This window comes from Halictus rubicundus, chromosome 2, assembly GCF_050948215.1.
Source record: "Halictus rubicundus isolate RS-2024b chromosome 2, iyHalRubi1_principal, whole genome shotgun sequence".
In the NCBI taxonomy this organism is placed as follows: Eukaryota; Metazoa; Arthropoda; class Insecta; order Hymenoptera; family Halictidae; genus Halictus; species Halictus rubicundus.
Genome location: NC_135150.1, coordinates 27,020,572 through 27,035,641, shown reverse-complemented (window position 1 = coordinate 27,035,641; position 15,070 = coordinate 27,020,572). Strand labels below are relative to the sequence as shown.

Here is a 15,070-nt window from a genome sequence, read left to right as displayed (position 1 = left end):
AAGAGGGACCAGGAGGGGGCACAGGCCTCGAAACGAGCCCCCTCGCCGCTCACAATAGGTATCTCGTACCGCGCTAAAACTACAATGGCCGCGAACGCGGCTAATTGAAACATTTGCCTCGGCGATTGCTGGACCCCGGCCGGGCCGGGCCGGGCCGGGTAAACACACGCGGGACCATGCAATTTTCTCACGCCAACACTCGGTGCCGCGGCCAATGGCAACGTTGCCATCTACCAGCCGAGCTGTTTCGATAAACATGCGATCCTCGGGGCCTAGACGCTTCGCCAGCTCGCGGAAAACAGCTGGAAATCCACCGACCAACGCGTTCTATTTCTGCGACCCGAAACTGCGCCTAGATATGCAGAGCTATAGGCATCGGCAAATTAATGGTAATACTGCTCGACGCGTTCACTGCCACCTCGCGTGGCTGACGGAATTATTTGTCCAGGTTATAATATGAATTTTAACTGTAAAATGAAACATTTCTTCCGACCTAGAATATTTCCATTTGATGTACAGGGTGCGCCGCGAATTAGTCCCCACGATTTTTCAGCCCTTTTCAGCCAGAAAAATGTTTCTTACCAAAGTGAATCAGTATTTAACCGACAAGAAATGGCAATATTTTAAATTTAAGAGAAAATCGATTTTCAACAAAAAATCAAGGTCGCTGTGATATCTTTTAATGGAACTGGGTATTTTTAACTTGATAATATTGTAGGCGACGTCGAAACGAGTTCAACGACCTGCTATAAAATGACTTCCAGATGACCTTGAAAGATAATTATCGCCATGAATCAATTGCCAGAATATTTGAAATATTTCGACGGTACGCAATAGCAACGCCTCGCATTTTAAGGTAAATGAACGGCTGCCTAATCGGACTATATTTTTACGATGGAATATTAACAGCACATCGATACATCGATTTTTTGCGATATGAACTTCCAACATTGTTGCAAGAGATCCCGGAAAACATCAAAGAAGATATGTATTTCCAACACGATCGCTGCCCAGCTCGTAATGCTGCAATTGTAAAAACATACTTAACTACAGTTTTTGGGGATCAGTGGATCGGAACATATGGTCCAATTCGATGGCCAGCTCGCTTGCCGGATATGAACCCTTAAGATTTTTATCTTTTGCGATATTTACAATCGATTGTGTACGAAAGGCCTGTGGACAATGTGGAAAATCTTTAAAAACGCATAATTCAAGCGTGTAGAAATGTAAAAAGAAGTTCTCTAATGGAAGCTACACATAAGACTTTGTTACGAAGAGCAGAACTTTGCGTTACACAAGACGGGATGCAGTTCGAAAATGTAATTTAATTATCAATTAATTACATGTACACGTTTAACATTTGTGTTTTCAATGTGGCTTCGTAGAAATTTGGTTTTTCGTGAGTTCAGTTCTGAAGCAATTGTTTACGTTCAATTGTTTACCTCTAAATGCGAGGCGTTGCTATTGCGTACCGTCGAAATGTTTCAAATATTCTGGCAATTGATTCATGGCGATATTATCTTTCAAGGTCATCTGGTCGTTGAATTCGTTTCGACGTCGCCTACAATATTATCAAGTTAAAAATACCCAGTTCCATTAAAAGATATCACAGCGACCTTGATTTTTTGTTGAAAATCGATTTTTTTTAAATTTAAAATATTGCAATTTCTTGTCGGTTAAATACTGATTAACTTTGGTAGGAAACATTTTTCTGTCCGACCATCCGAAGGGGCTGAAAAATCTTGGGGACTAATTCGCGCCGCACCTTGTATATATTTTTTCATGCTATACATACATAATGATGAATTCATGATATACATAATTTATTAAATACAAACAAATTTAATAATATAAAAAATATTTTAAGTGCTAAGGGTTAATATATTCACCGTAACAAAGATTAGCATCTGTAAAATCCAAGAAAGTTGGGGGACTACTCAATGTCATAATAATTAATTTAATTTTCAATTCTTATTTCATTAACCCTCAGTCAGGCGCAATATGAGTAAGAACAGGATCGGGTGCATTGATAGGCCACTTTTACAAAAACAACTTTTACTCGAATAAAAACATGTTTATTATTCTATTTCCTTACGACATTGGCGAAAGCAATTTCCGAGCATTTATTACAATAAAAAGACAAAACAACAAACATTGGCTGTGCCTGTTAGATCAGTCGTGCCCGACGGAGGGTTAAATAGCTTACTTTGATTTTATGGAATTTCTGAGGTTTCTAGTTTGCCAGTCAAAAATTGTGAATTTTATGCGTTCGGAAATTGGTGAGAGAAACACGGAACAGACGCTAGATGAATTTCAATAATCTGTTCGCTCCTGGTTGTTGCAATCCGAGTAGACCATGTCCGAAGATCCGCGATCTGAACGTGATCGTTATACTGTGGATTTGATTTGTGTGGCTTGGAAGAAACAAATTTTGTTTTGTTTCCAGTGCCTTGTAAACGCTACAGAAAATATTCGTCATCACAGAACGCGATTACTAGTTACGGAGACAATGTACCGTGCACGATAAAACGTGAATCCAAATTTGAACAGAAAATGTTCATCATCACAGAACGCGATTACTAGTTACGGAGACATTGTACCGTGCACGATAAAACGTGTATTTGAACAATCGGTTCGTAGAAGAAGTCCATGCTGATACACCAGTACACGCTGGCACTCTCGAGCGGGTTAAAGGAATGTAATATCGCTCCCGAGGAAGCGGATCCTTCTCTTATCATTTCGAGATAAAGATCTTCCATTAAACGCTACTCGGACCGGAACGATCTTACTCTCCGAGGATCGTTCGAGCTGCGATTCAAGGTGTCGGGGTGCTCGAATAAAGAATTTTCTGAACGGGCCGATTCGCAGCGAGGTCGCAAGAAAGATTGAAATCGAAGTCGAAGGGAAAGAATACAGCGGAACGAAAGGACGCGTCGCAAGAAGAGATCGATAGCGCGGATCGAGGGGTTCTAACGAGCAAGAACACCGGCATCGACACTTAGGAAATTTACGAGCGGTGTGATCTTCAACGAACCGTTCGCTCGCGACACGACGCGACGCGCCACGTTCCCGAACAACCAAAGTCGTAAGTCGAATAAAAACTCACCCAGGGAGCTCTCGGGATCGGACAGGTCGGAGAGAGAGGGCACCTTCCGCATCGAGGTGAACCTGCCGGAGAGGGCAGGCACCAGGCCCTCTTCCTCCGCGTCGGAGGCCAGCTCCTGTTTCATCAGCTTCGCCATAACCGTCAACATGCCGCCGCCGTCGTTAATGCCGCCGCCTCCCAGATAGCTGCCCACGCCTCTAGCATCGCGCTGAAACAAAACCACCAACTTTCAATCCGGTCCGTTCCTCCTTCCCATCGGGGAACCATAATCTCCGCGATCATGTCTTTTCGCGAAATTCGCAGGTCAACATGATCGACTCCTCGGGCAAACGCGCTGCAATCATACCTCTGCCCCCCCCCCCCTGGGGCTTCAGCTATTGGCTTTCGAATGTTTCCATACGACTGAATGCCAATTCATAACATTGGCAATGTTGAGCAACTTGCAACTTGGTCAATTTGCAATTTGGGCAATTTTTAATTTGATCAATTTGGAACTTAACCGGTTAACTGTGTTTGACGAGTATACTCGTCATGAAGAAATGGCAATATTTTGTGCCATGACGAGTACACTCGTCAAAACCGCTACAATTCAAACAGCGGTTAATTTTCGCGACGCAACTTAGGTACACATTTTTCAAAGAGGTCGCAACAGCTAATTGGTTACAGACCGAAACCTAAGAGAACTTAAAGTCTACGAACTTAAGCCTACGCTTACGCGGAAAGACGACTCGTATGGAACAATAGCTACCGCCGCATCGCTTGTTCTCGATATTCAACTGCATCCTCTTGCGACGGTACGTTCCTCGTGCGGGAAGCTTTTCCCGTGCAGGCAAACGAGCAAATCGAATTCGAAATCCCGATTTAACCCGGAAATCGTCGAAGCGAATTCGCGGCACGATTCTATCGCGAGAACGGAGCTGTTCCGGCCGACGATTAGAAGAGTAGATGTTCATCGACCGGTCGCGAGGACGTCGATCGTCGAAGATAGATTTTCTTGTCGGCGAAACAGCGAGCAGCAGTGGCAACAAGATCGCGTCAATTGAGCGGATCGCGGAGCACCGGGGAGGGTGGGGGCAGATAAAGATCGGTGGATCGGTGGATCGGAGCCGAAGGGAGAAGGTCGCGGATCTCGCCGAGTGCTAGATCAAAGAGTCGCGAGGAGGACGCGGTCTCTGCGGAGGCATGAATGGACGGTGAACCTGTTGAAGTTGACGTGCCGGAAGGGGAGAACAGCGGAAAAAGAGCAGCGAGGGGAACGAGGAGAATGGCCACTGGAGCGACAAAGGGGGTGAACCCTGCTGGACGTGAAAGAGTCGAGCGAGACCGAGGACGAGGAGGCGGAGGTGGGACGAGGAGGAACGAAATCGGTGAATAAGAAAGGAAGAAGGACAGAGAGAGAGAGAGAGCCGTGACGGATGACCGGTGGGACGTCGGAGGAAGGGGGCAGGCTTCGGGGTACAAAGACAGGCTGAAGAAAGCGGACGGCGGAGAACGGAGAGAAACCGCAAACGCGATCTAGACGAAATCAAAGTCGAGCGAGCGCGGCGCAGGCTCCCCTCTCGAGAATGGTGTTGCAACGAAAATCGCTCGAGAAATCGAAATGTCTCTCTGCGGGGAAAGGCGATAATTTAATTAATAAGGGGAGGAAGCGAGATCGCAGGACGCACCGTGCCGGCGGCGCAGAGCGACAGGCAACGACGACCGCTTGACCTTCGCGCGACGGACTCCAAGTTGAATGAAACGCTGCACAAGAGTGACGCAACGGTACGCAATGCAACGACAGCGCAGCGACGCGATGCAACGTTCTAACCTCGCCGTACCTACGCTCTACTCTCCTCTCCTCTACTCTCCTCTCCGCCGTCTCGACGACTCGCATTATCGTTCTCTCTGTCTCTCTCTCTCTCTCTCTCTCTCTCTCGCTTTTTCTTTACGAGTTATTTTCTCTTTCTCTCCCACACAAGCTCTCGTGTGCCGTCCCTTTTACGCACTCGGCTTCTCCTACTCTTTCTCGTCACGCTGTTTCCCCTCTAATTCATTCCATTCTAACGTCGCCCCGCTGCCTAACCAGTCCACCCTTCCTCCTCCGACAACCTAACCAAGAGACACTCGTGAATCGGAGATAGACGACTCCGTGTCCGTCACTTTACGACCCCGACGTGGAATCTGGAAGACAGCGAAATCCTCGATCCACGGATCGAGGCACTCGATGTTGTCGCGGGCACGGATAGAACCATTTCAATCGTCGATCTTTCGTGTCATAACAGCGTTCCTTCTTCGAGAATTTCTCGAGAAATTTTATAATTGATTATTTCTCATTTCGCGAGAAATGAAAAATGTTGGGAAATCAGGAACACTAATCGATAATATCTTGATTAGACTGCGCGTTTTGAAATAACGATTGCCTGGATTCATTGCGCGATACAGAATGCACATCTGTTTCTTTTCTTAACACGTTAAGTGCCAAATATCAACCCCAGAGATTCTTACAAAATCAGAATAATTGAATTAACACTTAGCACTCGAATGACGACTGTAAGGCGTCACTAAAAATTGCTGTATCACTATTCGAAATATATTTTACATTATTAAATTTGTTTGTATTTAATAAATTACTAAACAGTTCAGTATTGTACGAGCAAATTGCACCATTTCGGTATGTATAACATTAAAAAAAAAATTTATAGAAGGGAAATATTCTAGGAGCTAAAATAGCTTCGAGTGCAAAGGGTTAATGAAACAAAAACATCTTTACTATTTTGAATTCGAAAGACTCCAATAAAATTCGGTTTATCTTATAATAAAAATGAATTTCTAAACCCAGTCAAAAATCACTGTCGGTCATATGTGACTGACTTGGCAGTTAACGCGTTAACAAATTTCCTTCCGGAAATGATTTCATAATTTTTCAAAGCCCATGGTCCGTGGCTGAAGAATTTTTAGCGGATCCGTCAACAGCAACAACAATTTCAATTATGCACCATACAAGTCATCTACGGTAACGTCATCTGAGAATTTCATTTCAGATTATAACGTAAAAGAAAATTTGGAAGTAGTACAATTTGGTTGGCTAGACTCTTGATATGATTTTACTGTTTTGCATCCGATCTGCTCAGTTTTTATCATAGACATATAAAACTTCGCAATCTATTGATCACGTGTTCGCTAGTACATATTTGCAACGTGTTGCCGTTTGTTGTCCGTTGCTCGAGAGCGATGAGTCATTGAGATGATAAATGCATCACCGCTGGTTGCTTCTCGGAAAAATTAATTATTTCTGACTCGATCTAGTATATTTGATCGACGAGTCTTCTCGTTTTCTCGTTTGGTACTTCTCGTTTTGGTACTTTGGTACTTTGGTACTTTTGGACACCTGTTCCTGCCTTGCGTGGTCCAAATGACCAAAATGGTCAAAAGTGCGCTTTTAAGTCGAAAATCGTGAAAAATGGCAATTTTCCCACTTTTAATCGTTTATAACTCGTAAACGAAGTAACCAATATCGGTGAAATTTTCAGAATGGATACAATTTATTCGAGCCAATCAAACACATTCTTTAAATTTTCAATATAGGCTCAGGTAAAAAAGCTGAAAAAACCATTTTACTATTTCTCTTTCCAACATTTTACTATTTCTCTTGCGATTCCGACCAATTCAAATTTTTATCAAAAATTTTTTACCCCTCGTCTAATAAACTAATCCTTCTAACTTCTCGATAACATTCAAGTCATTTGATCCAATTTTTAAAAAGTTATGTTGTTTCAAATAGTGTGTAATCAGTTTTGCTCCTTACTGTATATCTCTTTTTTACTATCCATTGAACTGAAAAACTAGTATAATTAATATAGGCACAGTAATTGGCTCTCCCACAGTAATTCACTTCCACCGTCAACCAATTCCTATCAGATTAACCGTGAAGATCGATTTCGCGTTCGAGTAACTTTCCGGATCGGTCGAGGATCGAGATCGGCGAGATCGTTAGACTCGAAGAATCGAATCGGTCGATCGGCCCGATAAGCGCGAGCAATTCTGAATGAATCGTGCGATTCGATTCTGCAATTACCGGGCTGGATCGTTCGCGGAACTATTTGCATTAGCGAAAAGGCTCGTGGCTCGGTAAAGTAGACGGAATAGATTCGCGGAGAGACCAAAAGCGAAAATAAAAGCGATTTCTCGGCGAACCGGGCGTAGAAGGCGTAGGGCCGATTAAATCTCGTGGCGAACAACGGCCCCTCTGTGTTCCACGATCATTATTTTCCCCTCCGTGGTTGTTACACCAGCGTACTGCATGCAACACGTGTATGCAGATAACCGGGCCGGGCCGGGCCGAGCCGGGCCGGGTCGCGATGCTTGTCACGCGTTCGCTCGCCGTCTTTCTCCTCGCGCATCTAATCTGTTTACCTATCTCTTCCTCTTTCATCATCGGCATTCGAACGATACAACACGGCCGAGAGTGGCGGTTCTTCGTTCCGAGGCGCAGAACGTTCGGCTACGTGATCGAACGTCCGAGAGTTCGCTACCCGAGGGACATAATCGATCCACGAAAACTACGATCAAACATAACGATGAAAAATAGTCGCGTTCCTCCGTTCGCCCACGACCGACAGGTGAACCAAGAAAAAAACAAACAAAGCGACACGAAAACCGTGTCTCTCGGTTCGTTTGCAGAATTCATTCGACTCTAGGTTTCGTTCTTGAAAAACTTGGTCCGAGGAAATTGCAAAATCTTTGGTTGGCAAGAAAGTAATTTCGGTATTTTTAGGCGAAATAAAATCCAATTTTTTTATCAAAGCAATGAACTTTAATCGATAAAATATTTTCCATCTTGTTCTATGATCTTTTGCCATCTTTCTGGTAGCTTCATAATTCCGCGCTCAGAAAACTTCTGATCCTTTTCGGTGAAAAACTGATCCAAGTGCGATTTCAGACCATCATCATTAGTGAATGTTTTACCATTCAAAGAGTTTTGTAAACTTCGGAATAAATGATAATCTGATGGTGCAATGTCAGGGCTATACGGTGGATGTGACATCACTTCCCAACGAAGCTCCAATAACTTTTCACGTGTTACCAAAGATGTGTGTGGCCTAGCGTTATCATGGTGGAACACGATTCCTTTGCGATTTGCCAATTCTGGCCGTTTTTCTTTGATTGCTATGTCCAGTTTTGTTAGTTGTCGACCATAAACATCTGAATTGATGGTTTGGTTCCTTGGGAGAAGCTCAAAATACACAATACCTTTGTAATCCCACCAAATTGACAACACGATCTTCTTTTGGTGCAATTCGGCTTTCGGTGTGGTTTGGGCTGATTCGTCACGCTTCGACCATGATCGTTTTCGAGTTGTGTTATTGCAAACAACCCATTTCTCATCACCAGTGACGATTCGCTTCAGAAAAGGGTCGATTTCATTTCGTTTGAGATGCATATCGCATATGTTGATGCGTCGCGTTAAGTGAATTTCTTTCAATTCGTGTGGAACCCAAATATCGAGCTTCTTAACGCTTCCGAGACTTTTTAAACGATATTCTATAGTTGTATGCGAGACATTTAACCTACCTGCAATCTCTCGGACAGTTATACGACGATCCGATTCAATAATGGCTTTCATTTGGCCATCATCAACTTCAGATGATCGACCAGAACGTTGGTCGTCTTCAAGTGAGAAATTTCCAGAACGGAATTTTTTCAACCAATTCTGGCACGTGCGTTCTGTTAAGCAATCCACACCATAAACTTCACATACATCTTTGTGAGCCTCGGCAGCTTTTTTACCTCTACGGAAATAAAAAAGCAATATGTGCCTATAATGTTCGTTTTTGCACTCCATGTTCAAATTGACACGGAACTAACAATTTTAATCAAAATTACGTGTAATTTGCTTCAAAAGTAACCTAAACGATGCAGTTATGAAATGTCAGAAAGAAAACAAATGCAACGTTAACAGAAGTCAATCAAACAAAACATAAAGCTATCTATAAGTGAAAACCGAAATTACTTTCTTGCCAACCTAATAGTTTTGTTTGAATGTTCAGTTTGAATATTTTAGGCGAACCTCGTAGCGATCGAGGATCGAAAGAATCGAAAAGAGGACCGCCCACGCGGCGGATCCAGCTCGGCGACGATCGATTACGGTGCATCGTGTGCACGCAACTCGCGCCTATATAAATTAATCGTCGTACGAATTGCCGGTGATGCAACCCGGTAATGATTTCTCGGAAAGTTACTAGCCGGTTTCGTTTCGTTCCTCGCTCACCTTCTTCTTCATCTTCTTCCTTCTCGCGGGAGAGACGGGGCTCTCGAAATATCCCGGTCTTCTGCTCTTTTGTCCTTACGCGCTCGCACTTCGGAATGAATATCGAAGTGTCTGCACGAGAGACCAGATTTCATGAAACCCGACGCGACGCGGGAACGTTCGCGCGCGGAAAACTCGCGGAGAGACCACGGGAACACGCCTCTATCTTTGGCTGTCGCGAACACATCGTCGCGGAAAGGATCGATCGCTGTTCAATTTTATCTCCGCGCGACACAGAGCGTTCTTCTGTACGATCCTAGAAACGGCGCACAGTGGGTAATTTGGACAAAATCGGATTGAAAATCAAGGAACTTTCGATAGGAATGAGGTAGAGCGATGAAATTTTTTTTTAAATGGAAGCTGCAACTTTGTAGAATATGGGAAAAATAGAGAGATTGTGGTACGAACGTTTCTTAACCTCGAGAAAATTCGTTAAACGCGCACAAATTCAAGAAAATTTTAGTTTTTCCAATACCACGCGCGGAAAAATTTTTTTTAACATGCTACACGTGTAGTGGGATCGCGAATTTTTATGAAAAATAAAAGTTTTCTGCATCGGTCGTAAGGAGCAATGTACTTCCTCGTTTAATAGTTTGAATAATTTTAAACAATGCAGCAATATTCTTAAATTCTTCTGATCGGTATTTCACTCATTCCGTACGCAAGCAACGATTTTTTAAAAATAATCCTCAAAATGTCTCGGCTCGCACCTTTATGTGTTTGACATGACAGATAGTAGGAACGTCATGCTCGATAAGGTACGATTGATTGCGAACCTCCACGAAAACTAAATATTGTCTGCATCAGATCAACAAAGATTAGATTAAAATAGACAGAATTCTATTCTTGTAACAATTGTAGCCAGTTAATGTAACATTTCAAGATATTCATTTTCGCGCTCAACGCATCCAATATGAGTATTCTCACATTTTGGGGGAACAATGTGCTCGATATTCATTTTTGTGCGTTAATATTCGTGCATGAAGCGCACTAATTAACACGTCAAGTGCCAAAAATCCCAGGGAATCTCACAAAATCAGTGCAATTTAATTAATGAACCCGAAACTAGACATTTCAAATGTATTACAGGGGATACTCTCTTAACCCTTTCGAATTCGAAAGATCCCAATAAAATTTGGTTTATCTGGATACGTCACGATAAAAATGAATTTCTAAACATAGTCAAAAATCACTGTCGGTCATATGTGACTGACGTGGCAGTTATCGTGTTGACGACTAAGTGGAACATTCGATCGGATCAGTTCAAAACGAAGTCGAAATGACTGCGAGCACTATAGCGCTCGAGATACACTGTAGACGCGTTTCAGAGAAGCGTAGGCACGCGAACGAATGATCCGAGCAGAGAAGACTGAGAAGAAGTTGAAATCGAGATTAACAGTAGACCTACCAAGCACAAGACATATAAAAATGAAACGTCTTATAGAAGGGAGAAGACTGAATCTATTTAAACTTTGTACGATTTTCGTTATAATATATATGCTTAAATAAAGAAGTCAATTCAGTAATTCCCTACAAAAACGTTTCTATAATTTCAATAATTGCGAAACAGAAAACCGGTCATTTTGACCGTGGTTTAGTGTTAAAATAATTTGAATGTGATGGAAATAATAAAACAGTAGTTTCAAATTCTAGGAATATTTTCACCGTTTTAACACTAAACCTACCAAGCACAAGCCTACTTACTCAAACTTTGTGCGATTTTCGTTATAATATATGCTTAAATAAAGCAGTCAATTCAATAATTTCCTACAAAAACGTTTCTATAATTTCTAAAATTTGACCGTGGCAAGTTCAGTGTTAAAATAATTTGAATGTGTTGGAACTTATAAAACAGTAGTTTCAAATTCTAGGAATATTTTCACCGTTTTAACACTAAACCTACCAAGCACAAGCCTACTTACTCAAACTTTGTGCGATTTTCGTTATAATATGTGCTTCAATAAAGCAGTCAATTCAGTAATTTCGTACAAAAACGTTTCTATAATTTCTAAAATTTGACCGTGGCAAGTTCAGTGTTAAAATAATTTGAATGTGTTGGAACTAATAAAACAGTAGTTCCAAATTCTAGGAATATTTTCACCGTTTAAACACTAAACCTACCAAGCACAAGACATATAAAACTGAAACGTCTTATAGAAGGGAAAAGACTGAATTTACTCAAACTTCGTACGATTTTCGTTATAATATATGCTTAAATAAAGCAGTCAATTCCGTAATTCCCTACAAAAACGTTTCTATAATTTCGATAATTGTGACACAGAAAACCGGTCATTTGACCGTGGTTTAGTGTTAAATACGATCGGATCGCGCACTGGCGTCCCGAAGAAGACAAATCCGGAGGAGTCGAATCCGCTTCTTCAAGATTTCACGGCTAGCGTTTTCTCGATAGGTTCCAGATAAGACTCTCTCGGTATTCACCGGAGCCAGGAATAACTTTGCGTTCCGCGCGAACGAGGGAGCTCTCGGGATCGCTCGCCGCCTCGATATGCAACGAACGATTAATGCCAAAAACGCGAGAGAGAGAGAGAGAGAGAGAGAGAGAGAGAGAGAGAGCGTCGAGGTCCCATTTATTATTCGTCGAGTCGAGACATCGACGACCCGATTCGTATAAGAACCGGCATTATGCTCGTTCGGAACGGACTCGGCTCTCTTGCGAGTCGGCCCCGAGAGCCGCTTCTCTGAATGAATGAGTAACAGGCCCGCCGAGGAGAGGGGGAGAGGAGAGGAGAGAGAATCGTCAAAAGAGACGAGAGAACAGAGAGAAGGATAGACCGAGCAACGTGCGACCGAGAGAGAGAGAGAGAGAGAGAGAGAGAGAGAGAATCCTCGAAAACGCCCTTGAAAGGAAGAAACGAAAAGAAGCTATTAGCACGTTTTCTCATGGCCGGCACAATTCGTTGCTATTTTTACCCCCGTTCCTTTCTAAGGACCCCTCGATTATGCTCGTTCTGCCCCGGAGCACCTTATCTCACCGCGATTCCGTTCCCGGTAGCCCACAATCTCGCCGGCGACTTTCCATTCCACCGAATCGGCCGAACGCTATTCAGAAACCCTTTATCTCTCGTGTGTTCGCTATAGTTAGCCAACTCCTGTGGGATTTCATTTTAAAACGTTCGACGAAGCGACGTCGTTAGGTACTTACAGTGACCATATGCACAAACGAGCAAAACTGAGTCTACTTTTTCACTGAGAACATAACTCCTTAAAAATTAGATCAAATGACTTGAATTTTATCGAGAAGTTAGAAGGATTAGTTTATTAGACGAGGTGTAAAAAATTTGAATTGGTCGGAATCGCAAAAGAAATAGTAAAAGTTGGTTTTTTCAGCTTGTTTATCTGAGCCTGTATTGTAAATTTCAAGAATGTATTTGATTCGCTCGAATAAATTATATCCATGCTAACAATTTCACCGATATTGGTCAATTCGTTTACGAGTTATAAACGATTAAAAGTGCGATTTTAGGTCGAAAATCGTGAAAAATGGCAATTTTTCCACTTTTAAGCGTTTATAACTCGTAAACGAATTAACCAATATCGGTGAAATTTTCAGCGAATCGAACACATTTTTTAAATTTTCAATACAGGCTCAGATAAAAAAGCTGAAAAAAACCAACTTTTACTATTTCTTTTGCGATTCCGACCAATTCAAACTTTTTTCAAAAATTTTTTACACCCCGTTTAATAAGCTAATCCTTCTAACTTCTCAATAAAATTCAAGTCATTTGATCTAATTTTTAAAAAGTTATGTTGCTTCAAATAGTGTAGACTCAGTTTTGCTCGTTAGTGTACTTGCGTACAGTTAATAAAATTAAATATTATTTCATGTACCCTTATACGTTAAACAAGCGTACGAAAATCAATATTTTTTATAAGTTTACATGTACAATAAGATATCGAAATAGCTTTCCTTAATTTACTGTAATTAACCCTTTGCACTCGAAGCTATTTTAACTCCGAAACGAAACATTTCTTCCGATCTAAAATATTTCTATATACTTTTTTTTTTCGTGTTATACATACGCAAATGGTGCAATTTACTCGTGCAATTCTGAAGTGTTCAGTAATTTATTAACACTAGATTTACGGGACCTAATATTTAAAAATTGGGAATATTGCATAAAAATGCATCCATGAGCAATTATTTAACGAATTGATTTCTTTGGGTACATATTATTAAAAAGATGGTTACAAACTTTGATAGATGAATTCATGTTATTTTTACAAAGTAATGTGAAATAGTCATTTTTAGTGCTCCGTAAACCTAGTCTTAAATACAAACGAATTTAATAATGTAAAAAATATTTTGAACAATGATACAGCAATTTTTAGTGGCGCCTTGCAGTCGCCATTCGAGTGCTAAGGGTTAAAGAGTTTTTTATATTTTCATATTGAAATGTCAAATTTTGAATTTATTATTACACAGGATTAAAAGAATTCAGGAGCTCCAAATGTATCGGTACCAGTTTATCAGAATTAATAATGGTAAAAATTTCTGTTTCGCTGCTGTTCGAACAATTTTTATTTCGCGTAAAAATCCGCTGTCTAGAAATTTGAATCGACACAAATCAGTGAAAGCAAAATGTCGGGATTGCAAAGTGCTGTTCAGTAACAGGTGGCGGTCCGTGTTGATGGACCAACGTGCCATTTAATGTTGTTAACAACGCGATTGCACAGAACACACTATGACTGGCCAGAATGGCGAAATATCGAGAAACAATCGTATATCAACCACCTAGGGTGAACGACCCGACACTTGCGGCAACGCAGCTGAATGAAACGAATAGCATGAATTAACAAGCTATAAATTAACTGTACCATTACTCGACTGCCGCGAATCTTTACTTCGGATCCTCGGATTATAATAGAATAGTAATCGGGTCTATATCGGATGCTCGTACAGAATCAGAGACCGTATCGACCCTTATTAATAGACAGGATTTGATGAATAATGTTAAAAATCGATCGATACAATTTCAAACAGGAGAAAAGTACCATTTTCACTTCAAGTACTATTTTCAATTGACTGAGGCACCATTAAAAATTGCTACACCATTATTCAAAAGATTGTTGACATTGCTACGTTCATAATAAATTACTAAACATTTATCTATCATGTGAGATTATTATCTATCATATGAAAATATTGTAGGTCCGAGGAAATGTTTGGTTTCTCCGTTAAAACAGCTCCGAGCGCAAGGGTTAAAAGGGCACAGTCAGGCTACAGTCATTTCTCGGTATATGTCGCAAATATTTGGCTGATAAAAGTCGTAGAACTATCCCCACTACCGTGGCCTCGGACGCCGAGGAGTGTAAACATAATACAGGTCGGTTACGACGTTCACGTGAATGAAAAAATAGTAGTATCTCCTGGACGATATATGTCGCTGGCAAGACAACGGTATTCAAGAAAGAATCGAGTGTGCAGGTATCTGGCTTCAATCTTCCGCAATTGATGCAGAGAATTTTGCACAAAAATCCGTGGTCTACTTATTAAATATTATATCGTAATTACAAATCGAAGAGACGGTAACGCTGTCGATCGGCAGGAAACGATTGATCTAGAATTCGAAGAGGTTCCTCGTCGAACTGGTGGAAAAAAAAAGCGAGGAACAGGTCCCGAGTGTCTCCGAGGTTGACGGCGCGATATCGTTCGC

General features: G+C 41.6%; 1 protein-coding gene across 2 annotated transcripts in view; it reads right to left on the bottom strand.

Annotated features, from left to right (window-relative positions):
- The window catches only part of Pnt (ETS transcription factor pointed), a 265,759-nt gene that overhangs the window by 227,692 nt on the left and 22,997 nt on the right, over positions 1-15,070 (bottom strand). For both annotated transcript variants that reach the window (XM_076806345.1, XM_076806346.1), the window contains exon 3: positions 3,107-3,314. In XM_076806345.1, coding sequence (XP_076662460.1) covers positions 3,107-3,314 — 208 coding nt within the window. The remainder of the gene's footprint in view (positions 1-3,106; positions 3,315-15,070) is intronic.